The sequence below is a fragment of the Electrona antarctica genome, assembly GCF_951216825.1.
Source record: "Electrona antarctica genome assembly, chromosome: 18".
Taxonomy (NCBI): Eukaryota; Metazoa; Chordata; class Actinopteri; order Myctophiformes; family Myctophidae; genus Electrona; species Electrona antarctica.
In genome coordinates, this window is record NC_136799.1 from 19,499,250 (window position 1) to 19,527,151 (window position 27,902).

The 27,902-nt window shown below is 40.8% G+C and overlaps 1 protein-coding gene across 4 annotated transcripts in view; it reads left to right on the forward strand.

Annotated features, from left to right (window-relative positions):
• Positions 1-46: 46 nt before the first annotated feature.
• vps39 (VPS39 subunit of HOPS complex) overlaps positions 47-27,902 on the forward strand; it is a 35,220-nt gene continuing 7,364 nt past the window's right edge. Inside the window, exons 1-21 of one of the 4 annotated variants that reach the window (XM_079528888.1) lie at positions 47-758; positions 1,004-1,069; positions 1,734-1,798; positions 2,052-2,094; positions 2,790-2,884; positions 3,567-3,665; positions 3,783-3,875; positions 4,441-4,624; positions 6,379-6,499; positions 7,293-7,413; positions 8,996-9,134; positions 9,718-9,860; positions 10,667-10,807; positions 11,296-11,437; positions 15,008-15,094; positions 15,406-15,479; positions 15,943-16,159; positions 20,269-20,397; positions 20,734-20,836; positions 21,118-21,163; positions 21,863-22,012. In XM_079528888.1, coding sequence (XP_079385014.1) covers positions 686-758; positions 1,004-1,069; positions 1,734-1,798; positions 2,052-2,094; positions 2,790-2,884; positions 3,567-3,665; positions 3,783-3,875; positions 4,441-4,624; positions 6,379-6,499; positions 7,293-7,413; positions 8,996-9,134; positions 9,718-9,860; positions 10,667-10,807; positions 11,296-11,437; positions 15,008-15,094; positions 15,406-15,479; positions 15,943-16,159; positions 20,269-20,397; positions 20,734-20,836; positions 21,118-21,163; positions 21,863-22,012 — 2,331 coding nt within the window. In that variant the 5' untranslated portion in view covers positions 47-685. The remainder of the gene's footprint in view (positions 759-1,003; positions 1,070-1,733; positions 1,799-2,051; positions 2,095-2,789; positions 2,885-3,566; positions 3,666-3,782; positions 3,876-4,440; positions 4,625-6,378; positions 6,500-7,292; positions 7,414-8,995; positions 9,135-9,717; positions 9,861-10,666; positions 10,808-11,295; positions 11,438-15,007; positions 15,095-15,405; positions 15,480-15,942; positions 16,160-20,268; positions 20,398-20,733; positions 20,837-21,117; positions 21,164-21,862; positions 22,013-27,902) is intronic. The other 3 variants (XM_079528889.1, XM_079528890.1, XM_079528891.1) reach the window with 3 other exon arrangements.

Consider the following 27,902-nt stretch of genomic DNA (forward strand, 5'->3'; position numbering starts at 1 on the left):
AATAACTCATTATGTAACAAATTATATCACTTTCCACCGGCACCTACTGTTTCACAATCAATTGTTTATACTTAGTTAAGAGGAATGTGCCTTTAATGCGTTCCTCGTGAGTACACCGAGTTCAGTCACGTGCCTGTCAAACCTCACTGTCTCGCGCAGCCATCAGCAACAACCCCAACTGGGGAAGTAACTGAGGACGATGCTAATGTTAGCAAACCTATCTAACTAGGAGCAATACGGAAATCTACCAAGTTGTACTGGCGGTTTGGAATTATTTTATTCGTCTATACATTGGGGGTGAAATCGGTTGTTTGTCCTTGTGTTTAGAATAGCACGGAATGGGAAAGAACGATGTTTAGTTGCATTGTTTGCTAGCTCATAAGCTAGCCAGCAGTCAGCTGTTTTGATGAGGAAAGTGGCTAGCTGGTGACCACTTTATAGCTTCACAGCTGTCTTTCCAGCCAGCTGCAGCGATTTTAATCTTGCTGTGAGTTTGGTAGACCACATTTTCCTCATTACCTGGCGCTTAAATAAACTACTGGCCCCTGTTGAGATGACATAAAGGCGTGTCACTGTGACCGTTCAAGTCTACAGTCAGCTGTTGTCTGGCAGACGTCACTTCAAGAGTGTGTGATCGATTGACCGATCGCCTTGCTCTGTAATTAACCAGCAATATTATTCCAAAATGCATGACGCTTATGAACCAGTGCCTATCTTGGAAAAGCTTCCTCTTCAGATTGACTGCCTAGCGGCCTGGGGTAAGTTATTGTATTTGTTAATAAGAAACACCATTTCATTAAAATAATGAGCAAGCAGTTTCTCTTTCTCTCTGACAGACAGGCTGTATAGCTTTTGACATGAAAGATTTGCATGCAGCCAAAGTGGCTGCTTACTTTACTGGGGATGACAACGTCATGGCACCGCACATTGTGTGATGGCAGGAGATTGGTAACCTCAGTCGAACTGTTATTGACTGAAGTCTCTTGTTTCTCTGTCCCCACAGAGGACTGGCTTCTTGTTGGAACCAAGCCAGGACATCTCTTGCTCTATCGGATACGAAAAGATACAGGTGAACTACAGTATGATGAAAGTGAAAATATACATATAATACAGTTTGTGTATGATGTATTTATCTATAACCTAGATCAGTGGTTTTCAACCAGAGGTCCGGGGACCACCAGTGGTCCTTGAGAGGGTTCCAGGTGGTCCCCAGCTAAATAATGGGGGAGTTGGTAACCAAATGGACCGTTACTGCATACTTTGCAGTGTGTTTAAACCTATAAACAACAATAAATGAACACGTAAATCTAATGAGCATAATATGCTATTATAAATGTAGAGCATGAGAAATGATCCTACAAATATCAGGGCAAATGCCACACAATATTATCTATATCAACTAGTGTGCAGACTACTGTTATTTTCTGCACCTGATTGCCAGAGTGGATGTGCGTGCTACATTCTGTTCTGATATCCTGCCATTAACTACACTTTCACAGACAGCTTAAAAAGGTTTTAAAAAACTTTTAATTGAAATTATTCATACACTATTGATTACTGTAAGTCAGCCCACATATCGTGAAGACCAAAGTGGGAAATTTGCATTCCACCAAACTGTCAGGAGCACTCACTGGCATGTGAAAATCAGGTATTTCTTCGAAGGGGGACTTAAATGGCCTCTCTGTTAAAATATGCACAATCCTTTTTGAATGTGCAAACTGTCTTATCCACAGGCACAAACAGATTTGAGGTGACACTAGAGAAATCTAACAAGAACTTCTCAAAGAAGATCCAGCAGGTATGCACATTGACAGGATAAGATATTTGATAGCCGTGGTGGGTGATCTGATACATATATTTCTGGAAGACACTGTGATATGATCCCACCTTGCACTATTGAGTAACTAATAGGATTGCATGGCTTCATTTTCGGTTATTCTGGAATTTGACCTGGGAGTGCCTGTAATTGTTTCACATACATTAATGTCTGTGATTAGAGACTAGATTATTTTGGTCTCAGCTCCTGACCTTTATGACTTTCATTTCCACAGCTGTATGTGGTGTCACAGTACAAGATCCTTGTCAGTCTGCTTGGTAAGCTCCTTTACTTAAAGGAACACTTAACCTTTTTTCACGCTTATCTCCATATATCGGTCCTCCTTAATGCTCAATGTACAGTAGGATGGTACTATGGTGTCTCAATGGCAGGCTGTGGAATTGGATAGCTAAAACAATGTACCTGATGAAGACGACATAGGTGTTTATTTCAAACCTTTTATTTTATTTATTTTTTATTTTAACAACATGGCTACTATTTAAGCTTGCTAACATTCCAAGAAAAGTCTGTAGTTTTCATTAACTTGAGTTGAAATCCTTGATTGTGAGATACAGGGAGTAGACAATCTCATCGTGAGCATGAGTGAAGACTGGGATAAGGTTGAAAATGGTGTTTGTTTAATACGAATGATGTTGATTAGTGATAATTATACTTAAGAATAAGAGTTGATGTATGCTTCAATGCATAAATGGTGTGCGTGAGATTAAACATTTTATTATCTACAGGATTGTATATTCTAACAATTCTTTGGTAGTTTTACAATCAAGATTGATATGAATAGTAAGATAGTGAGCATTTGTTGCTGTGACAGGTAGACATACAGTATAGTAGGAGAGAAGACCTGCCGAAGATGTGTGAGGTTCTGGTCTCGTCCAGCATATCTGTAAATGAGAACAAAATCTCAGAAGGGACACTTGCAGTGTACAGTAAAATCTTTGATTCTCCCCTACAGAGAACAACATCCATGTCCATGACCTCCTAACCTTCCAGCAGATCACTGTGGTATCCAAGGCCAAAGGAGCCACACTGTTTGCCTGTGACCTGCAGGTCAGTCATATTACAGTCCTTGGGCCTGCACGTAGCTATTAGAGGGAGATTTCAGCATTGGTTGTCACTTATTAATAAGAAGGTGGATCAAACTTAATTACAGACTTACTTACCAGTAAGACGCCCTAAGGGCGAGAAGCGTGCACGCATCCGCCTAGGTGACGGCAGACTGCTGGGTGAGCGCTCGCGCTTTGGCATCGGGGGGTCAGATCAACATATGGAATGAATTATGTACTAGCCATATATGGAGCGTGTCTTGAGTATGTAGGGAGACCTAAGGGTTTGAGGTCAGATGTAGAGTTGCTGACCGGCTCCATATATGCAGATCTAGGTGATGATCCAGTCTTCTCCATGTATGGCTATCCATGGTTTGATGAGGTCAGTGTTGTGATCTTCATATATGGAGACCGTCACGAGGCGTGACCATATATGGAGGCGTGATGTCACAAGGCGTGACCATATATGGAGGTGTGACTGAACGACTTACTGACGAGAAAGATAGGATTTCATAGTAAAAGTTATTGTAACCTATTGTTGTAACCTACATCTTAATGTAGGTTAATAATTAATCTTTTATTGAGTTATGATGAAGTTAATGTATTTCTGAATAAGAAATACTTACTAACTTAATAAATTAATTGTAATAAATTAAAATGGCTTATCTTGTCTCCTTTATATTCAGCAATCAAGCTCAGGGGAGGCAAGATTGAGAATGTGTGTCGCAGTGAAAAAGAAACTCCAACTTTATTACTGGAAGGACAGAGAGTTCCATGAGTTACAGGTGAGATAAGACACAATTTTGTATGTGGGTATGACTCATTAAAATATGGTGTCCAGGTTTTTCAGTTCTTTTCAATCTATTTTGTAAGTACTTTTGTAAATGTTCTTTGTCTGTCAGGGAGACTTTGCCGCACCAGATATCCCAAAGTCTATGGCCTGGTGTGAAAACTCTATATGTGTCGGCTTCAAGCGAGACTATTACCTCATCCGGGTATGTAGATAATGCTCAAACCCGCCTACTGTACACTATTGATGCTGTTTTATGTTGCTATGTATTTCAACAGTTTAACCTACTTGTATTTAGGATGCCAGTTAGGACAATGCATAAAATGATTTTTGCCCAAAACATTTATGTTTGTAACTTGTAAGTCCATCCATACAGCACATGACTAAAATACTGTATACACAAAACTCCTTTTCCATGATGTCTTAACCAGAGATTGTACATTGCACAATGAAATCTCCCACCCAATTACAGTCTCATACTGTACATAAGTTTCACAGACACTGTTTGGAATTTAATTCACTGTTTAATTAAAGCATATTGTTTTAGAGTATAGAGTATTTGTTTTACCTGTTTATTCTCATTATTGTATTTTTTGTAATCTTCTCTAGTAATTCATGTGTTTACTGCTGAATGTTTCTTTGCTTCTCTTTTTCTTTTATGATCTACATAGAAGATGAACTAACCATCTGTCTATGCAAGTTTATGATTACATCGATTATAGGCTACTGTCTCACTCAGCAACACAATACTATCGCTCCCTGTCTCCTAGATGGATGGTCGTGGCTCCATAAAGGAGCTCTTCCCAACAGGAAAGCAGCTGGAGCCCTTGGTTGCGCCACTAGCTGATGGGAAGGTGGCTGTAGGGCAGGATGATCTGACGGTGGTGTTAAATGAAGAGGGCGTCTGCACCCAGAAATGTGCGCTGAACTGGACAGACATCCCCATAGCAATGGGTAAGGAAGGAACATGTACTTACAGCAGTGTAGCCTGTGGCTAGAAAGGACAAAATGTCAGTGGTTCATTCTCTGCAACACTGGCTACGTTTACATGGACGGTTAAATCCCCTTTTCATTCAGAATAAAAGTTAAATCCTATTAAAAGTTGTCATGTAAACACCTACAAAAACTTAAATCGGAATGAAAATGGAGAGAAAGTTATTCTACTGTTAATTATTGCTGTTTATCTCTCCTGTTATCCTGTTAAGTCTCTCTGTTAATCCTTTCCTGTTAATTCTTGCTGTTTATATCTCCTGTTCTCCTATTAAGTCTAGCTATTAATCCTATCTTTCCTGTTCTCCTGTTCATTCTTGCTGATCATCCTCCCTGTTCATTCTTTCCTTTCCTCTTGTTCCACGGTGCCACCACCTTCTACTTTCCAACTTCCTCTCAGTATGAGGTGCATATCACTGTGTTGCATTATTCAACAAGATAAATGCAGAAGTAGACCAGACCTTTTTGTTTATTTTATTATGACTAAGGCACCACAGCACATCTGGTTTACTGATGAACTTCATGACTCAAAAACGAAGGCAAATGAAGTCTCAATTTGTATTCAAAAGTTCCTTACTCTGTAGCCATTGGAATTCAGATGGAACAGCGCGAAGGGGAAATTAAGCCTTGGAGCAGGGGTTTAAAAACCACTCGCAATTTCCTTGGTTTTGAATGGGTCAGTACTGTGGCTTTGGTTCTGGCCAGGGTTGGATGAGAACTGTCTAAAACCAACTTCCCCTGTGATCCACCATCACATCCCTGGGATGAAGAGGAAAGGGCGTAGTCTCGCCTCTGGGTGTAATCTTTCCCACATCCAGATTCCCAGCCTCAACCCTGTCCAGATATATGGCTCCAACTTGGATTTCCTAACCTCAGGGTCTTCACTCCAAGAACCCTCGGAATAGAATATTGTCAATAGTCTAGTCTTTTATAGACGTCTTGGAAGATGAGGTTGCACAGTAATAATGAACTGTGCACTGATAGACTGCATGCAAATGATACCTGTACATCCACAGCAAAAAAGGGAAAGAAAGATTGTAATTGTTGTTATAATTGAAGTACTGTGTTGTAAACACTTCTTCATTCTATAATTTGTGCAAATGAAACAAGCTGAAGTAACAAACAGAGAACCTGAAAGAGTTTATGTAACCTGTTAGTACCCAGTGTTCTCATTTGTTTGAACATGGCTGGAACTGATAATGCCAACATAATGAATCAATCTGATGTTTGAACTAGAAAGAAACGAGGAAGATGCTGACAAACAATGTTGTCCACCGAGATTGGTTTTGTTTGTTTGTTCTTTTTTTCTCCTGCCTGGCTTGCCTCTCACCATAATCACCACAGAAAAGACCTTCTGTATTGACATCAGAAAACTTTATACTGTACACTAATCACCCAACCTTCCAAAATGTTGGCTTTGAGATAAGAATAAAGAATATGAATTTAAATTATGTATTAAATTGAGTGAAGTGACTTGTAAGAGGAAATGTTTGAATCCACAGACTTTTCTCTGTGATAAAATGTAATTATCTCACAGTGGTCTGTGAGAGTGAGTAGAGCATTTGCACTTTCAGAATTTGATGTTTACATTTGTATCCACTGTCCATTTATGTCCACATGTACAGTACTTTGTTGGGATGTCTGTTTGTTGTTAAATTGTTAGCAGCCTGAAACAGTCAAATTCTCGATTCTGATGGTTTCTCTGTAATGTCTCTCAGAGCACCAGCCCCCCTACATCATAGCTGTGCTGCCACGGTATGTGGAGATCAGGACTTTTGAGCCCAGGCTACTAGTTCAAAGTGTGGAGCTCCAGAGACCTCGGTTCATCTCCTCAGCAGGGTAAGGTGAAAAAGACTGCAGCAAATCCTAATAGGGCTGATCGTGAAATTCAGTGTAATCTTTCATAGTGATTGTGTTTTACTATTGTTGTCATACAGCTTTTACTATCTCTATTCTTACCCGTTATCTGTTTCATGCCTGCAATGATTATCCTATGACACCTGAGGTCCTCAGGATCAATACGTCTCTTATAACATAGTTAATGTCTGACTGAGTATTGACATAATAATCGTAGAATATTGACATACTAGACTAATTTAATGATTTGAGATGCAAATGACCCGGTATGTACTAGATTCACTAGAACTATCTCAATTTAGTTAATATTGTCCCTAAAAAAAGGTTAGGCCTATGTCTTTTTCAGAAATGACTTTGGACATGTGGAAAACATTAGTTAAACATGCATAGTTACTTTACCTGGGTTACATCATCTTCTGATACTTGAATGTTTTGACATGAAATTATAAATCCGTATCGTGTAGTGTTTTGTTTCATTAGCGCGAGCCGGTGGTTGGGAACCTCTGCATTACAGTACTGACAAAGACTAACTTCAGTTATATATCAAAAGGAAATGCTAAACATAGAATCAAAAGATAAACATCAAACATTATATCCATTAGATTCCGATCCTTTGTATTTTATTTCAGTGAACTGACACCTCGTCTTCCTGTGTGTGAGTGAAAGATTACTTGCGTTCCATCTCCATTCATTCTTGTGTTTTCTGTCTCTCTCTCTCTCTCTCTCTCTCTCTCTCTCTCTCTGTCTTTCTCTCTCTGTCCTTCATCTATCACAGGCCCAATATCGTGTATGTTGCCAGCAACCACTTTGTGTGGCGCCTAGTGCCTGTGTCCATTGCCAGCCAGATCCGTCAGCTTCTCCAGGACAAGCAGTTTGAACTGGCCTTGCAGCTGGCGGTGAGCATCAAAACTAGACCCATGCTGTATAATGTCATTCATTTCTCTTCTGCAATTTCCTATTGCTCAAGGACATGGTGTCCTTGAGCCTTGACTTGCTCACTCCTTAAAAACACTGGTTCTGAATAGTCATTAATACTCAGTCAGTATAACTAAGTATTTCTATTTATAAAGTTACTTGCAGACTATGATGTGCTTGCACTATTGCGTTTCTCTACAACTATGATGCATAATCCGGAATTCTACATAACCTGAAATCTTCCAGAGAACCTGTGAAGTTCTGAGATTGATTTTTGTTTACGTTTCAATGATGTCCAGAACCAACCGTAAAGGGGGAGGTACGTCATAGAAATCTCCACCGCCTACATTATTCCTCTTCATTGTAATGTTATATGCAAACATTTCAACAGAAACATTTCTGTGGAATTGGCACAATGGAAGACGGTGTAATGTAAATGGTGCATTTATATAGTGCCTTTATCCAAGGCACTGCTCAGTGGCGTTGTGGTTCGTGTGTCTGCCCTGAGACTGGGAGGTTGGGGTTCAATCCCTGGCCGGGTCATACCAAAGACTCTAAAAATGGGACCCAGTGCCTCCCTGCTTGACACTCAGCATCAAGGGTTGGATTGGGGGTAAGTCCCTGCGACATACTAGCGTCATGTCCAGGGGGTGTACTTGTACATCAAGCTGCCTCACGCTACAGAAACAGGAGATAGGCTCCTGCCCTATGGGCCTCATGGCTCGGCAAGGCTACTTACATCTATCCAAGGCGCTTTACATAGATTGTGTATTACATTCACCCATTCAGACACACATTCATACACCGATGGCGGCAGAAACCATGCAAGGCACCAACCAGCACATCAGGGGCAATTAGGGGTTCAGTGTCTTGCTCAAGGACAATTGGACACTAACTCTGGGGGAGCCCGGGTTCGAACTGGCGACCTTGCAGTTACCATCCGGCCACTCTACCCCTGAGCCACCACCGCCCCACAAATTTACATTCGTGTTCAAATGTACATTGAACACAGTTTGTTGTTGACTAAATGCAGATTTGCAGGCTTATTTTGTTTGTAGACACATACTACAGAACACAGGGACCCCTCCAGCGTTCATTTACAGGTGTTAATTTAACTTGGAGAGTGTTCAAATGCATGGAACCATTTGGTATGAGATGAGATATACTTTATTAATCCCTGAGGGGAAATTGAAGTGTTACAACAGCACAATGTGACACATAGAAAGCTAAAACTACTGGACAGACAGAAACACAAAAACAGACACAAATGGACATAAACCACACAAGACCAGCACCACCAAGGGCCATATGCCAATTGGGGGGGAGGAAGTTCTTATGCATTCGCATTGTATAGTCTGATAGCAGTTGGCATAAAAGAGAGTCTCTATCGTTCCGTGTGCATCCTCGGGGGGAGTGTGAGCCTACGGCTGAAAGTGCTCACCCTATCTTGCAGCACACCATAAAAGTACCCTCTCTGCAGTACAAGAATACTATTGTACATACTGGTACGTGCTGTTTTTCTGTACAGTATTATGATGGAAGCTATGTCCTTTCACCCCCTAGAAGATGAAGGATGATTCAGATGGAGATAAGAAGCAGCAGATCCACCACATTCAGAACCTTTACGCCTTCAACCTCTTCTGCCAGAAGAGATTTGATGATTCCATGCAGGTGTTTGCCAAACTTGGCACAGGTATTACAAGTATGACAACAGGGATTATGCACACTGTAACTTTACTTGATATTATCTACAAATATATTACATGTGGTGTGCTTTATTACAAATATATAAATAATAATAACATTTCTCAAAATAGGGACGGCAGATTTAGTGGTTAAAATGAAAGCAGTTCTTTTGATTGTGACAGAAGTACTTACTGTACATGATCATTATATAGTATTTGTACATATGTCAAAAGGATAAAAGACAGAAATGCTTGAGACCATAATTGTACATGTGTAAACGGAGCCATGTGTTTGGGACATAAAAATATGTTATGTTATGTATATTTGACATGGACATCACAATTACATTGGACGAACCAGGTGCATTGCTTAGCAGTGTGCTAGTTTTCAACACCTGTCCACAGGTATTGTTATAATCAATAACAATTGCATTCATTCAATGTGTTATACAAGTAAAATAGCAAAGAACAACATATAGGCCTTGTAAAAGGAGCCTGTTGCAATACCATTCTGCTATTCAGCCAGCTCTTTAAGGAGGACTTAAAGTTAACAATGGAGCTAATCAAGCTAATGGTGAGTTTTTCAATGTGATTTTACAGATCCCACTCATGTGATTGGTCTGTATCCTGACCTGCTCCCCTCAGACTACCGTAAGCAGCTGCATTACCCCAACCCTTTGCCCACTCTGTCTGGGGCAGAGCTGGAGAAGGCTCACCTGGCTCTCATCGATTACCTCACACAGGTGTGTGTGTGTGTGTGTGTGTGTGTGTGTGTGTGTGTGGGTGGGTGGGTGTGTGGGTGTGGGTGTGGGTGGGGTGTGGGTGTGTGTGTGTGTGTGTGTGTGTGATGTCCTCACAAGCACATTATGTACATGAGGTTTGAGTTGTATATTATGTTACAGTGAATGTGGGAATCCCGTGAATCTAGTAAAAGCAGAATGAGGAGCGTTCGTTTAATTTTTCGGCTGCCGGGTGGTGCTGCGACAAACAAAATGGGAAGAGGTCAAAAACACAGGGCGCTGAGCAAGTGGCCCCAGCGTGAAAAAAAAATAAGCTAGATCCGAGATTCATGGGTTTCCCCACATGGTGTGTCCCCTCACACAAGATATCAGAGTGAAATATGGACATGCGGGTATTGATTTGAGCTCACTCTTTGTGGGCACTAACAGAGAGACTTTGCGTATGCTACATGCCTGCCTGTCACTAGTGGAGCAATAGGAAGCTCCTGTTGTAAAGGGATTCTGTATTGTATATTTTAATGTATTGTACCTTTTAAAGTTTTTGATTCATGGGTTTTTAATTATTGTTTGGACCCAATGTTTTATACATTTGTCAATAAAGTAACTAACTAACTATACACAGTCAAATCTGAGATGAGGTAGTCTGTGAAGTCACTGAAGGTTGGGAAATGCCCTCAAGTATAGTATTGAGTGGTTTATGTGTTTACTAGCTTTGGTATTACTTGATGTTGTCGAATGCAAATAAGTGTGTAGCAAGTCATTGCGATAGACCTGAATAAGTGTGATTACTTTTGTTATTGCATTTACAGAAACGCAGTCATCTCGTCAAGCAGCTGAATGACTCTGACCCCTCCACCACCTCTCCACTCATGGAAGGCACTCCAACCATCAAGAGTCGCAAGAAACTCCTTCAAATCATTGACACTACCCTGCTGAAATGCTATCTGCATGTAAGACTTTTCTTATTTAGAGTAGAGAAGAGTTCAGTTAGACAATTTCTGGGCAACAGAAGTGAGAGACTGATTCAAAAAAGTTTCATGGCATATATTTGCATTGATTAGAGCAACAGTGGCGGAGCAACTCCTCTCCTTTCCTCTGTCAAGTGCCAGGGAGACTAATTTAATAAACATAGTCCCAAATGGGTACCAGAGCTCATTCAAATATAGTTACGTTATGTAAAATGCCCAGATACAGCGATGTGACCTTGTTTTGGGTCCTTGCACATAAAATAAGAAACTACAACTATTTTTGATGCTGATTATCTTCAATCTTGTGATGTCTAATTTCCCTCTATAATATCTTCTACAAAATACAGTTTGTTCTGATTTCTTTTTAAAAAGGAAATAACTTCATATATTGTATATTTATTTTGATGATTATTCTTTCCATGTTTTTCCAATGTGAGTGACTCATCATGCTGTCCATTCTTGTTGTTCAGACCAATGTGGCTCTTGTGTCGCCTCTCCTGCGTCTGGAGAACAACCACTGTCACATAGAGGAGAGTGAGTATGTTCTGAAGAAAGCCCACAAGTACAGCGAGCTCATCATTCTCTATGAGAAGAAAGGGCTGCACCAGAAAGGTGAGGGCTTTTACAGTATAGCATATAGGCATGTTAAGTATTTTGTCATTTCTGTTGGGTGGAAACCTTGTAAGTCCAAAACCGTTCCTTTTTTGTTATTATTTTAACACATTAAGACCTGAGGCCGATTCAGCAGTAGTTCTCACACTCAAAAATGTTCAAAAATAGCAGATGTGCAAGCTCACGCTCTGCTATTTTTGAACAGCCAACGCTAAAATCTAAAATGACATGCTTTCCCAGTTTCAATGGGTTAAAAAAACCTGATTTAAAATAGTGAAAATTGCCGGTCTCCAAGCTCTGCTCACAATATCTCACCATGCGAGGCGTTGTGAGCTTGTTGATCGGCTATTTTCACTACTTTTGCACTTTTTGTGATAAAGTACGGCATTCATTTACGAGAAAACATAAAAAGTTAAAATGTAGAGATAAGAGGTTTCTGCCTGACAGCAACAATGTCATTATTTGTATGCATTTGAATGATAGCTGCCATACATAGAATGTTAGGTCAAGGTGCTTCACAGTATTGAGAACATACAGTACAATATGCTGAACATACAGAGGGCTTTGACAGTATGGCATTTTTCTCACCACGGTGAAAAGTCAACATACCCTGGCAGTTCAGTGTTTTATCAGTTATATTTAACTATAATTTAGATATTTGCTCAAGTAAATCGACATTTTTCCCCATTAAAAAATGTGGCATATCAAGTTTAGTTTCTCCAGAAGCCGATGGACAAATGACGCAAGACTGTCAAATTTACTGTAACTAAACCATGATTAGTATTTATAGTAAGCGTACAGTATATTTTTTTCATATCACACTCCATACGAACTCCTGTAACTTTCAGCAATAATAATTTTAACTGGTATACATAACACACAATCGCCGTAAATGTGGTCATTGTCCCAGCCCTACAGTATAAAGCTAAGAAATATGTAGCCACTTTCCAGCTAACAGACTCAACATATAACCTCATTGCACTTGTTTTTATTCGTGTTCTATATTATTATGAACAAAACACTTCTTCAACTATTTAATTTGTACAGTATGTATCTTTTGCGATGTTTCTCTTTTCTTTTTTTATATAAAAAGTGGAAGAAATCTTCTGAGATGAATGATCAAAGAAGTAGATTGACTTTATTGTCACTTGATGGGGTAGTCAACCTTCAAGATAATTCAGATTTCCCAAGAGTTCAAATTTGCCCATTTGAATTATCTGTCATCTAAGTACAGTAGATTACATCCAGAACCGTGAAACCAGGCGAAACATTTCCACATCTGCCTCCACTTTTTCTGTCGTATTGGGCCTGCTGCAGAAACTCGGGGGAGATGCATTCATATGCCACATGATTTTATCTGGTCTGATTTGTGTTTTCTTTAGCATTTTCTCTGCCGTTTTCCACTTGTACAGTATATACGTACAAGAGCCAATGGGCCTCATTCATGACACTCATGTACAATCACTATCGATTCTATAGTGCTAATGTGAGTGTTTCTATTAGCATCATAGTCTGATTCATCATTCTTCTAAGCTGAATTTATATGTTGATAAACACAACTCAAGTGTGCACTATGCAAAGACTGAACTTGCAAAGACTGAACTTCTCTTCTTCCCAGCTAAGTCCTGCCCTATGCGGGAGCTAACTATTTCCGTAGGCAACGCCCTGGTAATGTCTGTCCCAACAGCCAGGAACCATGGTGTTCTGGACAGTCAGCCATCGTTTAAAACACACATCACAGCTGTCACTCGATCCTGCAGGTTTACACTCTATAACATACAACGAATTAGACCGTTCCTCACCCAGGAGTCAGCCCAGCGCCTAATCCAGACAACAGTCTTGTCAAAACTTGACTATTGTAACTCCCTCCTTATTGGCCTACCGGCATGTATGCCTCTCCAACTGACCCAAAATGCCGCAGCTCGCTTGGTCTTCAACCAGTCAAAATTCTCACACGTCTCCCCCCTTCTCCGCTCCCTCCATTGGCTCCCGGTCGCTGCCCGCACAGAATACAAAACTCTGATGCTGGCATTCAAAGCAACCAAAGGTATGATTCCCCCATATCTTGCAAGTATGATCGAACCCTACAAACCCTCCCACGCACTCAGATCAGCCAACGCAGGGAAGCTGGAAGTACCTTCACTAAAAACGCCGGGACAATGCTCCACACGTCCCAAACTCTTCTCCCTTCTGACTCCAAAACAATGGAATGCACTTCCCATTACAATCAGAACTGCAGCCTCACTCCCAATCTTCCATCTGAAAACCCACCTTTTCAGACTCCATCATGGCCCGCAGCACTTGCCCTAGCCCCTTAGATAGCACTTTATGTAGACTTAGATAGCATTTTATACAGACTTATAGCATGTTACGTAGACACTAGAATTGCATTTTATGTAGTCATAACACTTTATAGTATATATATGTATAGTATAGTATAGTATGTATATTTTATATGTCTAGTTTCATTATATAGATATTCCACTGTTACGTTCTTAACTTACGCATGTTTCATGATAACTACTTTTTATGTATGTGGTGTATTGCCATGCTTTTTTATTCTTGCTTAATGTAAATCGCTCTGGATTAAGAGCGTCTGCTAAATGCCTAAATTGTAATGCATGCTTGAACACTTGATTGATTGGGGGGAAAAAAACAACTTCGGACTACACACACTATTTACGGTGAACTTTAGCTGTGAAAGGCATCTTAAATATAGTAGAAATATAAGTAGAGTGAGACCCATTCTGGGGAGGAAGTTTTGGTGTTTTGTGAAAAACAGTTCTAGCCATGTAAATATAAATGAGAACAGTGGGTGCAGCCCACCACAGCTTTGACTTTCCTCATGTGTTTAGAATTTACAATTTTTTATTTTATTTAACCAATTAGTATCTATTCGATTCTATCTATAGTATTTATTTGCACAATGGTAGAATATGTCATGTCAAATTTGTAGCAGCTCTTGTTACAGAAGGTACACAAGGGGCTTTCTCTCATCAGAAGGTTTTTTTATTGCATCCTCCTCCATCCTCCTTTTCCTCTGAGAGGGTTCCTGCATTTGGTGGATCATTCGCACTAGATCAGAGCTGTCTTAATGTAATTTAGATTTGCGTGGTATGCTGGGCTGTTCTCACCGCGACCATGCCTGTTTTTAATCAACCGAACGCAGATCGTTGATGTAATGCCGAATCCGATAAATTCTGGCTCACTTAACACTATCCTTCCCATGCTCACTTTTTTATCTTTTATCTCTCACTCTATTTTATTTCATTCTCTCTCTCTCTCTCTCTTTCTCTCTCTCTCTCTCTCTCTCTCTCTCTCTCTCTCACTCTTTTCTCTATCTGCCTCTCTTTTTCATTGTTAGTTCAAACCAGCTGTTTGTAGTTGCCAATTAAAGGGATTCCTAGACCAGATCCATTTTCTATTGCAGGAGGAATTATGCAACACAACACTAAACCCTAAATAGATGACATATTGCTACTTTCCGACATCCATTCTAATCCTCCCCATTTGTTCTCTCCTCCCTCTTTCCTCCCTTCACCTCTCTTTCACCTTGTTTCCTCTCGCCAGCCCTCCAGGTGTTATTGGATCAGTCGACCAAGGCCAACTCTCCCTTGAAAGGCCATGAGCGAACAGTGCAGTACCTCCAAAGATTAGGTACAGTAAGCTCAACAATTACGCCAATGTGTTTAATGTAACTCATGCTGCTTCTGAGTTTGGAAGTTGTAAAATTTGGTTTGGTTGTTTATCAAATCCCAATTACAGTGTTTACTGAAGCTGTTAACAATACCAATATATTTTAGATGTTTTAAATGTCATACTTTAAACTTTAAATAATTTTAAGTGTATTTTAGATATACCTTTCTCCCTAAAATGAATCTAAAGGTTATGTAATTTTCTTGCCAATATTTGTATAATTTGACCCATAAATATTCAGTATGGGTAACTTGTATCCTCCCATGCCACAGGAAATGAGAATCTGGGCATCATCTTTGAATTCTCCCCCTGGGTGCTGAAGATCTGTCCAGAGGATGGTCTGAAGGTGAGTGCGTGACATAGCCTGACAGCTGGCCTTGACTGATTTCTCCACTCCTTCATTCTTCTTTACCCTAGTGTCTTTCTCCCACAAAACTACACCGTATTTATTATAACAGTCTGACAGTACTGACAGAATGTGAAACAATAAGATATCAGGCCTTTTGTTTCTTTTTCGTGTCTGTTCCATGACGTGACTGCATGAAACTTCTTTTCCTGACTCAATTTCAGGAATGTGTCAGACTAAAACGCTAGTTTTTCCTTGTATACATTGAATAACCTTTGGTAGGCTTTGGTAATGTTTCTGGGTTGATTATATGTGGCTCTTTGTTTGTTGAGACATGTCACTGTTGCTTTTTAGTTTTAGGCCTTCTGGCCTGCGGTGTTCAAAGAAAGCAATAATAAATGCTGATGCTTGTTTTATCTTGTCATCTTCTTTTAAAGCTTGTCTCTCGTTTTTCTTTTCTCAGATCTTTACTGAGGACCTGACGGAGGTGGAGACGCAGCCCAGGGACAAGGTGTTGAACTTCCTGAAGGAGGGCTTTAAGGAGCTGGCTATTCCTTACCTGGAGCACATCATCCATGTGTGGGAGGAGACGGGGCCCGAGTTCCACAACGTGCTGATCCAGCTGTACCTGGAAAGAGTCCAGGGCCTCATGAAGCAGTACCTCAACTCATTGGCTGAGGGTACGAACATGAGGGAGGGTTTGTGTGAAAGGAAATGAAGGGGGGCAATGGTAAATTCATACTCCATCATATGATTGTGTCCTTTGCCAAAAATAGCTGCCCTACAAGGGCTCTATTTCCCTTGGGTTGGGTTCTCTAAATAGAGCCCTTAGCTCTAAACGCTTAGCCATTGTCGGCATGGGACACCATTGTACGACCAAGGCTTTAAGTTCATTACCGACCACATAGCTCCCAGTTTGATTCTTGTCGAAATATAGCATGTACATGCTCTTCTTTTGGATGTACAGTATGCACAGAAAGAAAGATAACAAGTTAAGATTAGATTCTGGGCTGTATTTGGCCACACAACAAGAGCATGTAGTGAAAGCCTTGCATACAACAAGATTGAATGGAAGCACTCTGCCACACGCTTGCACACATACAGTGCATAAAGTAGAAAAACTCTCATATAGGTACTTAGAATTTAAATGTTTTGTGCGATTACAGTTAGGGCTGCATGATTATGACAACAATAACTAATTAATCACTATTACTAATTATGATTTTTGGTGGCACATTGAGCTTTTTGGGGGCATGTTATCTATCTATAAATGTACCATGTGTCTGTCTGTACGTGTGTAAGGCTGTAATCCACGTAACTCGAGAACCGTTCGCCCCACCGACTTCCAATTTCCACACTCCTACAGGGAGTGCAGTGCCCGGTGTTGAGTCGGTCGGACCCATGGTTGTCCAGAACCGCCACAAAAGGCCTCGGCCCGGGCTCTGGACAGGGCCCCTGCCCGGGCTCTGGACAGGGCCCCTGCACACGGTCCATATATGGAGCTGGCCTGTTCTGACATCACAACACTCCATATTTGGGCATGCCTGACACAGAACTCCATATGTACGTGTGTACGTCTGTAATCCACGTAACTCGAGAACCGTTCGCCCCACCGACTTCAAATTTGACACACGCGTTCAGGGCTCGACAGTGCGAGCAGGTACTTGTATTTGCTACTAAGAATAGTACCGTGCGAATTGTGAAATGCAATTTGTAGCACCGGTGCGACTATAGAATTTGACCGTTCAATCGTGATGAAGACAAGGCTCTAATACAGCAAGTGCACATTCTGAGTCGCAGTTCTATACCTTAATTTTCGGGGATTCAGATTTTACGGGGGCCAGTTTTAAATTGCAGCCGTCCGTAGGTGCCCTTTGAGAGCGGTTTTGAAGGAGTCAAGGGATTTGCATGTCTTAATGACTGTTGGTAGGGCGTTCCACATTTTGGTGGCATAGGAGCGAAAATAATTTAGTCCCTTGTTTGTGCCGAATCTGGGTTGTACATGGTTCGTTGCACTCCCTCTGGTGTTGTGGGTGTGGACTTTGTTAACATTAGGGAAGTATCTAGACAGGTACATGGGTATCTTGGTGTTGTATCGAATCTTGTGGACCAGACCCATTGCAAGATGCTGTACTCTGTCGTCGACCCTAAGCCATTCCAGCCTGTCAAAGTGGGTGTCTCTGTACATCCCTTGCAGGCAGCACACAGAGCATCAGAGCGAACGCAGCATGATAGCATCACGGAAGGAATTACTTGTTGAATACTAACGTCACTCAATTTAACTTTTAACCAAACGCGGGGGAAACGGCATGCACACACAAAGAGTGCATGCACACATAAAGAGTGCCTGCACGCACGCACATAGACGGATCAAAAACAACCCTTATTAGTTATCACCTCACTTACAAAAGCATGTGCACAGCATGAATGATATTAGGAATGACCAACCTTGCTGGATACATATTGGTGGTCCATCCATTGCTTAACAATGCTTTATTAAAGCATCTTTGATGACGTCAATGGATCTCTGTGCTCTACAGCCGGGCACCGATTTAGTTGTACAAATAGTGTGTAATTGTTTTGTGATTATATTGTTCCACTTAGAGCCTGATGGGTGGAGAGATAGGTTCAGTGTTCTAGCTCTCCTTGTGTGATGATGAATGAAGAGACGAGGGCAAAATGTTTTAATTAATTGCCAACTTAAGTTTCACAATTAGATAAATCGTGAAACCTAAAATCATGATTTTTGATGAATTGTGCAGCCCTAATTACAATACCATCGCTGGTTAAACAAAACAACCAACCACCTGGCACGATAGATGGCCAAGCTCCCAGCTGTGTGTTGTTTATCACCATGGATACACACATCGGGGTGACTGAGGGTACAGCTTCTGCAGCACCAGTCTCTCTGAACACATTATTTCACTGTCTGAGAGCAAACTATACAAAAATAGATTGTTCATGATTACCCAAAAATATGCTTTGGGTGGCTATTTTGTTTTACTGTCACTGTATATCCTGACTTGAAACGGTGGTCTGGATTCAATTTAGTCATTTCATTACTAATGGCTGAGCCTAGGAAAAAGAGAGGTAACAAAGCCGTTCACTTGTCAGAGCTTAGTTACAGCTTCATCCAAGGGCTTATTTGTCCTATTGGAGGATGTGGACTGGATTTCCCTGAATAGGACAGGCTTTTCAGCAAAAAGCTCCCTATTCATGCGGCTGGACCTCAACCTATTCCCAATAGAAATACGGTATCAACCTCCCTGATTTCTCATGGTGCCTTGGATTACAGTGCCACACATGGATTAAGTTTTCCTCTTTTGCGATGTCATCCAAGGAGTAGTCTTGCACAACTTGGCTTGTGTCAGAGCTCATTATCCACTCTATCCGTCTCTGTGCATTAGAGCCTTAATGTCCATCCAGGGACGGACTGTCAATGCAAATGGTCCTGTTGGCTAAATGTGCCACATTTACAGAGATGCTGATTAATGGGAACTCTGCCGGGAAAATAAACTAATATAAGCAAGGAAATAAATAATAGGGTCCTTAAGGCTGGGTACCTGCTAGCCTGCTAGGGGACATACTGTACATGACTGTGTGTGTATCATAAACTACAGGTATGCAAAAGCTACAGCACAACACAAATCATTGTACAAGTTACAGTTGTTTTTGTACGAAAACAAATCGCAATTAGAGTTAGACATTGAAATGTAGTTCCTCTCATCTGGGGGGATACAATTATTTTGATGTCTAAAATAAGAGCAATAAAATAAACGGTAGTAACACAGTAAACTATTTGGCGTGTATCCGTGTTTGGAATTTTAGCTGTAAAGTTTTGTGTAAAGTTCCCTTTTTGCATTATCTTTCTGACATGGATGTAGTGGTGCATCAGTGGCCCATTGTGTATCTCTTTGACATGCTATAGGTAGGATACCAGCAGTGTTCCATTATCTTTCTCCTTGACATGGTACAGGGGTACCAGCACTATTCCATTATCTTTATCCTTGACGTGGTACAGAGGTACCAGCAGTGTTCCATTATCTTTGTCCTTGACGTGGTACAGGGGTACCAGCACTATTCCATTATCTTTCTCCTTGACATGGTACAGAGGTACCAGCACTGTTCCATTATCTTTCTCCTTGACGTGGTACAGAGGTACCAGCAGTGTTCCATTATCTTTGTCCTTGACGTGGTACAGGGGTACCAGCACTATTCCATTATCTTTCTCCTTGACATGGTACAGAGGTACCAGCACTGTTCCATTATCTTTCTCCTTGACGTGGTACAGAGGTACCAGCAGTGTTCCATTATCTTTCTCCTTGATGTGGTACAGGTGTACCAGCACTGTTCCATTATCTTTCTCCTTGACGTGGTACAGAGGTACCAGCACTGTTCATTATCTTCCTCTGTGACACACTGTAGGGTAGGGAATCTAGGGATGTCCCGATCACGTTTTTTTGCTCCTGATCCGATTCCGATCATTTGATTTTGAGTATCTGCCGATACCGTTTTTTCCCGATCCGATATTTATATTTTTATAGAACAATTATGCCAAATCACAATAGTACAATATCTAAAATCACAGACAATATCCAGTCTAATATCATGATATGAATATAATATTGATACCGTACTAGGGATGTCCCGATCATGTCTTTTGCTCCCCATCCGATTCCGAGCATTTGAAAATGACGTGATCTGCCCCAATTTCCGATCATCGGATCGGGACAACCCTACTGTAGGGGTACCATCAGTGTTCCATTGTTTTCTCTTTGACATGCTGTAGGGGAACCAGCGGTAGCAGCAGGTACTGAAGAAGGTGATCTGGGGGAGTTCAGGAACAAGTTGCTGTGTTTCTTGGAGGTTTCCACCAGCTATGAACCAGCAAGACTCATCAGTGACTTCCCCTTTGATGGTAAGTAAGTACTTACCATCAAATGATGGTAAGTTTATCATTGAGGTTCCCACCTCAATGATAAAGGATTCTGCATTTCAGAGCTGTACTGTATACCTTCTATTCTTATACCAGCTATAGTCAATTATGTAACATCCAATTAATCACTACAACCAAACTACACTACAAACATTCACTTACAACCTTCCAGATTACCACACCCAAATCATATTATTTACTCTTTTTCTGTGCTACTGCCTGGATTCCATGTTATGTTATATTCTTATTAAGAGAGGATACATGTTATGTAATCCTTTCCTGCACATTTGGATTTACATGTGTTTTCCCACTCTTAAGGCCTTTTGGAGGAAAGGGCCTTGCTGCTGGGTCGGATGGGAAAACATGAGCAGGCGCTCTTCATCTACGTTCACATCCTTAAAGACACCCGCATGGCAGAGGAGTGAGTAGTTTTAATCACAGCTACAGACTAATCATTACATAATCAACTACAATATTGTGCTGGCTGCCTGCTTGATGGCTCACACAATTTACTGTAAGCACTGAATTATTTTAGAACATAGCTTTATCTGCCTTATGCACGCTGTGTATTACAGTCTCATTACAGTTTAATTTCTTGAATAAATTCAGTCAGTCAAACAGTTAATCAAATTCTATTTTACAAGCAGATTATAACCAGATTAACTTGACAAATTGTGTTTTCTCTGTGTTGTCCTGCTGTAGGTACTGCCACCGACATTATGACAAACTCACCGAGGGAAACAAAGATGTATGTAATGTAGTTTTAATGTCTAATCAGTGTCTAACTTTATGTATTGACCAATAGTTTCTCTTGCATGGCACCATCTGTTTCTCAGTGTGTTGTAAATCTCATTGTAAATAGGTTGCAGCTTTTGCTATATTATGCATCAATGTCTCCAAGACAAATATAGTTATTAAATGTATTGTGCTTGGCATTAAAGGCTATTCTGATTCATTCATGTTCCACCTACCAGGATGAGGTAATGGTCTCAGCTGAAGTAGACGACATTGTACTGTAAGGAATATCTGAGTAATAAGAATGGAGGAAATACTGTATCAGTTGCACTAAAGTAATTTGGCCGAATAGAAAATGCATATTCTGTATTCGGTTTGGTTGATTTTAGAGCCGAAACTGAATACTCAAAGAACCGAGGTTGCCATAGCCTACCGTTTTGTTGTGATGACGTGATCAAAACTCTGCTTCAAGCATGGCCCACACATACACACACACACACACACACACACACACACACACACACACACACATGAATGTACGTAGCTATGACAGCAATGGTACAAAAACTGTTAAAAAACAAAATTATATATACCGTAATAGTAATCCTTGTTCCTACTGTTTCCTATATTCGGTTTTGGCCAAGAATTTCCCATTGGGTGCATAAATAATGGAAGCAACTATTATTAAGCCCTGTATTTGTGTCCCTTGTAGGTGTATCTGTCTCTGCTGAGGATGTACCTGTCTCCACCTGACGTGCACTGTCTGGGGCCCATCAAGATGGAACTATCAGAACCTCAGGCCAACCTCCAGGCTGCCCTGCACGTTCTGGAGCTGCACCACAGCAAACTCAACACCACCAAGGTACAACAACACACATTACTAAGATGATCTAAGTCTAAATTGTAATAAAACAAAAATCATATCAAAATGATTTTTAAAATGTATTGTAACAATTTTAAAAGAAGCTAAAATATTTTGCAGATTTTTACGGAAGTCTCCAGTCATAGACATTATTTTATTTGCTGTATTATCCATGATGCTGCTGATGCACACCTTTCTGGCCTTACATTATTCATTTCCAAGGGACGGTTACAAACGATTCAAACGTCACAGAAAAACAATTCCCACAATAATGGGCTTTGATTGGGCACCCACAACTCTGGGGTGAGTGAAATGTAATTCAAACCAAGGAGTGCCAGACCAATCTGCCCAGGGCTATTTCTTTCTTTTTTTTTAGCTGTGCCAGATTCGTCTGGTTTCGTCTGTTGGTTTCGTCTGTTGATGTTGCATTGCACACATCATTATTTGGCCTATAATTAACTTGTCTAATGAGTTATTAATTTCATACTTTTAACTTTTAAGTATGAAGTTTGACTGCTGGTTTGAATGCTTGATGTCCCAGTCGTCTTTGGGGAAAAACAAAATAAAATGCTGTGATTGGTTATATGCAAATAAATTATCTGTAAATGTCACACCTCCTGGTAGATGGGCAGCATTTGTATGATTTTATTTTTTTAATCGTAAAATATATTTTATCTATTTGTCTTTCTGCCAAAAGACGGCACAAGAAAATATCATATACAAGAATTTGGTATACATATTTGGTGTTTACATAGTCCTAGAACAAAATATTCTCTGGGTCTTGAAAGATTAGTAGAAAGTTAGAAACGCTCAAAAATGCTGACAGTGGCTAAAGAAACTCTGTCAGGAAATGAGTTAACTTGCTGAGATACTTGGAGTAGCATAGCATAGATAATGTGTGGGTTGCCCTGTATTCAATGCTTTAACATCAGGCTTGATTTAAATAGTATTTGCATTATTCTTGGTTTGTAACTTGGAGTCTCAAATGGATGGGGTTTACCACACTGGCAACATTGTAGTAATCTCATACTGTAAGTTGTCCATCACATGAAAAGTATGCTAAAGAGATGTTTTAATGGTTAATGTGGTTAAACGCTAACGTGACATGGATGCGTTCCAGGTCTCAATGGATTAAATACTTAGCCTACTTTGTCTCATCCTTCTGCACTGAATAAGATTGTGCCTTGGCTGAACCCCACCCATCTGGTACTTTGAGCAGGGTAAAACTAATTACAAAAATGATACGCTTTGACCTATGTGTCTTATTATTCACCCCTTTGCTAGTTTGAATCGTACTGCTGGTTGAGACAAGCTGTCTAGGCACAGTGATGTTGATGGAAACCATGTGGTAATAGCTTTCATAACAAAGAACCCCATTAGACAGATTGGCATTTAAGTTGGAATTAATCAGGGGATGTTTAACGTATTATGTTGTATAGGCCTACTGGTGTTCAAGAGATGCAGGCCTTTCTCTTTTTGAGAGAAATCCCTCAGAAAAAACCCCAGACATACACATTTGCCAGCAGGCTTTAATTAAAATCCTGCAGTCCTGAACTACAATAGACGTAGGTTTACGTGAAGGGCCTTTGATGCATTGTGTGCAGGCCTTAGATGTAGGTCCTTATCATATACAATATCTGTCATCAGAAATAGAATAGTAGGCTAAATGAAAACCATTTGGTTCTTGAAGTTTCTAGTGTCCCGACAGGCTACAGACAATACTTTGTATTCACAATGTCCCAGGCTAAAATCCGGCATATGACATACTTCATGCCACATTCCTTTCCTCTGTGTCTCCAATCTGTCCCATCGCTCACCCTTAAAAATGTTTTATTTATTTGTCTCTGTATTTTGAATAGGGAAGTTGGAGTAGGGCCCAATCAATGTCAGATTTTTGGGTCCAATGCCAATAACGATATTTTTTGCTAAATCTTTAAATCTTTTTGAAAACATTTTCATACTGTGGGATATGACGTCTGCTCTTTTAGGAGGAACATGGCGTCTGCTCTTTAAGGACATTTAACATTTATTTTCTTTCACAATTAGTCAATCTGCAAACTGACAACTAATCACATTGCAATGGGTTGTGAGCAATGGAAAAAAGGTTAAACAAATCGGGACACATTGGCTGCATGAATGCTGATGTAAGTAAATAATGGACAATATATTGATAGACCGATAGATCGGTCAGGCTCTAGTTGGGAGTCCACTGTAATGTGACACCGAGAGAGAAAGACTTGTGACATGTAAAGGCCTCGACAGAGTCCGTTTTTGCCTTGCGGAGGGGAGTCAAACACACACAAAAAACGCAATGTTATTTTTAGTCCTTAAGTACCTGCGTGAGTTGCGTCGCTATTGTAGGTTTATGCCGGTCTATAATGTGCAATCAACTAATCATCCACTAGATGGCAGCTATGACAGATTAGATTGTACAAAAAGTACTGACACAAGTGCCACTTTATTTTTGTTCTGAGTTGAGATGTAGTTCTAACTGTATATAGTGAGTTTTACACTATCATCATAATTGAAGTATATACCACTGCCTGTGCTGGCCAATCTACAAGCTCACGCGATACCTTGCAAGCTTGAAACTTGTTTATTGACCCAGTTTTGCGTCTTCTGCTAGTGATGTAATCAATTAATCATTGTGTTCATTCATTGTCAAAGGAAGCCAGACATGACGTTCATTACTAGTGGATGAGCATCTGCAACGGAAAACGCGGTTTGTTGGTCGAGTCTGTAAACGGCCAAATTGTCACCAAATGGAAGCATAGGATTAGGAGACGATACACCAGGGCTGGACTGGGTCAAAATAATTAATCCCTGACATTTGGCCCAAAAACATATTAAAGCAAGGGGGCGGCCCAATGAATGGGCAAAGCAGTGCTTCGAACGATGATGTCATGTTGTCCTGTTTAACTTTCAATCTATCCATGCCGATCGTGTTTACAACTCGATGTGCCGGCGGAAGTGTCATCCTCTTTCAAGAAAGAGGGGTCGAGCAGAGGAGGAAAAGCCTTCTTGCTCTCTGCTGCCAAAGGACGCCAGGGGTACTTTTGCTCTGCTTGCGTCGAGGACCTCCTTGCGCTGCGTTGGATTGGGGTTCGTACCCAGACCGACGGATGACGCAAGGGAGCTGACGCAAGGGGAGACATTTCTCTCACCCTCCGTTGCTTAGCCCTGCTTGCGTCGGTTATGTTCGACTCTGTAAAGCACTTAAAGGGATAGGGAAGTTTGAATTTACAATGGGTTTGTATAGGAAGAGGCGGGGCAGCTAAAATGAATATCTAATTACTGAATCGAGTAACTGTAAACCGTCTGGGGTGTTCACATAAGCCTGAGTAGATGATAAAACAACAACGTTTTTTAAAAAGTAAAATATCCCTTTTAAGTGTGAGGAGAGAAGTATTCAATCCCAGGCCAAGGAACGGGCCCCTCATGGGTGGCCCAAATGCGGAAGTCTCTGCCCCTTCACCATCAACACTGAGAGCTCTGTGCTTTCAGCATTACCAAGTTACAGCCTGCCAACTGCAGAGGATCACTCCACATACTGTACTGTAGTGGCCAAGCAATAGAAACCTCACCTTTTGTGGAATGAAAACATTCTCTCTAATATGAAAACAGTCTCTCAGCAGACTGTGTTTTGCTTCTCTCCATATCTTATCACATAGAGTGAGAGCCGCAGTCTAATTAAAGGGCCTCCATTGAATTGGTGTAAATATTTTAGTAGCAGAGCTGCTCGGGTTTAAGTATTTATCTCTCATGGAATGTGCCACAGCACAGTGATACTAAATCATTTTATTTTAACACTTTTTGTGAACATTTCGTTTTTGTACATTACTCAGTTTGTATAAAGGATCATGTGCAGCCATTTGCATGTTTTTTTTTAGCCACCCAGTAAAATGTACAGTATATTTTTTAACTTAGTTTGTACAAATAAGGGTCCATTTGGTTGCGAGTTAAATTAACACATACAGTATTTACCTGCCTTGGCAGCTTTAGAGAGGACATGATCATTGGGAGTTGGTGAAGAGGAGGCACTCAGGCAATGCATTCCTTAGTCCAGGGGTTCTCAACGTTTATGGCCGGGGACCCCCGGAAATGCTTTGGCAATGTCTCGGGACCCCCGCCCCGCCCCCTCCCGACCCCCAATATAAATTGACTGCTACAATAACCTTAATAATAGAGACAATACACCATAAATAAATACTGAAACCAGATATAATCATTAAGGAAGGTGTATGCATGTACTATGTGTACTATATGTAAACTATTCATTTCCATTTTTTTATTTTTTTTGAAAGAAAATTGGGGTCGGGAGGGGGCAGGGCGCGGGTCCTGAGACATTGCCAAAGCAATGCGACCCACGGGTTGAAAACCCCTGCCGTAGTCAGATAATTGCACCTGTTGGTTTTAAGATGGAGGTTTGTACAACTCTCCTTTGACAGACAAAATGTCAATTTTTGCGTCATTAAGATGACTACAGCTCAGACCCTTGCACTCATTACTATACTGTAGGTTGCTTGTAATGTTGTGCAAGCATTAAAACTGGTTATGACTGCTAGTGTGGACATCAATTGCAAAACATGTAAAGTGGAAATGGTTGTATGTGCATTGCGCAAAGACAATGGCAACCTGTGTCAAACCATAGACGTTTCACGTTAACCATGTAAATTGTAAACAATACTTATACTTGGATACAATACTTGGAACCCCTGGGGTGCTATACTTCTATCTTGCACCACCTTACCCTTTATGCCTAGTCTTTTAGGCATGTTTTACTATTTTGAAAGAATAGTCTATTGACACGTTATCAGCTTGTAGATACCGGTAGGCTGTTTTAACAATTAATGTTTTTCTGAAAAACAGTAAAAAATGCATAAAGAGTTTAGGCATAAGGCCCTTTGTCTGCACCTCGTTTCCCTCTATACCATTTTTCTCCGCCAAAATAGCTGAAACGCAAGCTCACCATGCGTCTCTCATTGTGATCTTGTAGAGATCGTCCATTTTCGCCAAATGTTTGCCCTAGAATATCATGCTGGTTTCATGTTGAGGACACATACTCTGCTTTTAGGTGATCGCCCTCTCATCAAGGTGGTTGGAAAACTACAACATGACGTCACTGAGCTGCGGTGATAAGGAGGTCACTGCTCACATCTGTTTTGTTTGCGACCACAGGTTGCATTTATTATGGATTATGGAATCATGCATTTCCCGTCAGTTGTTTGTTTGCTTGGTCACGTCCTCATATATGGTCATGCCTCGTGACATCACGGTGAGGTGACCACCGGAGCTGAAATAACGTTGAGCGGTGGTGAGTAAAAACAGAGAGAAGGGCTGGGGCGGTGGTTTTCTCTTCACCACGGCTCGTGACGTCATGTTGTAGTTCGGTGGTCACCTCACCACAGAAAATCCAGACTATGAATGAGCCTTTAGATCTCCATATATGGAGCTGAACTGTTCTGACATTCCATATGTTGATCCTTCCTCTTTGATGTCTCTCTTTTGACTGATACATGTCCATTTAAACTCTAGACGGTCCTGCCCCAAAGTTATTTGTGCAGCCAGCGAAAACTAGTGTTCTCAACAGGCCCGAAAATTAAGGGCCGGCCCTACCTAGGCCCTCATCAAACCCTGTACACTCAAGACACTGCCCCCACTGCCACCCTTAGATCTCCATATATGGAGCTGACCTGTTCTGACATTCCATATGTGGATCTGACCTCATCAAACCCTGTACACTCAAGACACGCTTCATATATAGCCAGTACAGAATTAATTCCATATGTTGACACGGAGAACAGAGAACAGCAGAAAGGAAACCTATGATCAGTGTTGGGGAACGTTACTTTTAACTGTATTCCGTTACGTTACAGGATTACTGCAATTA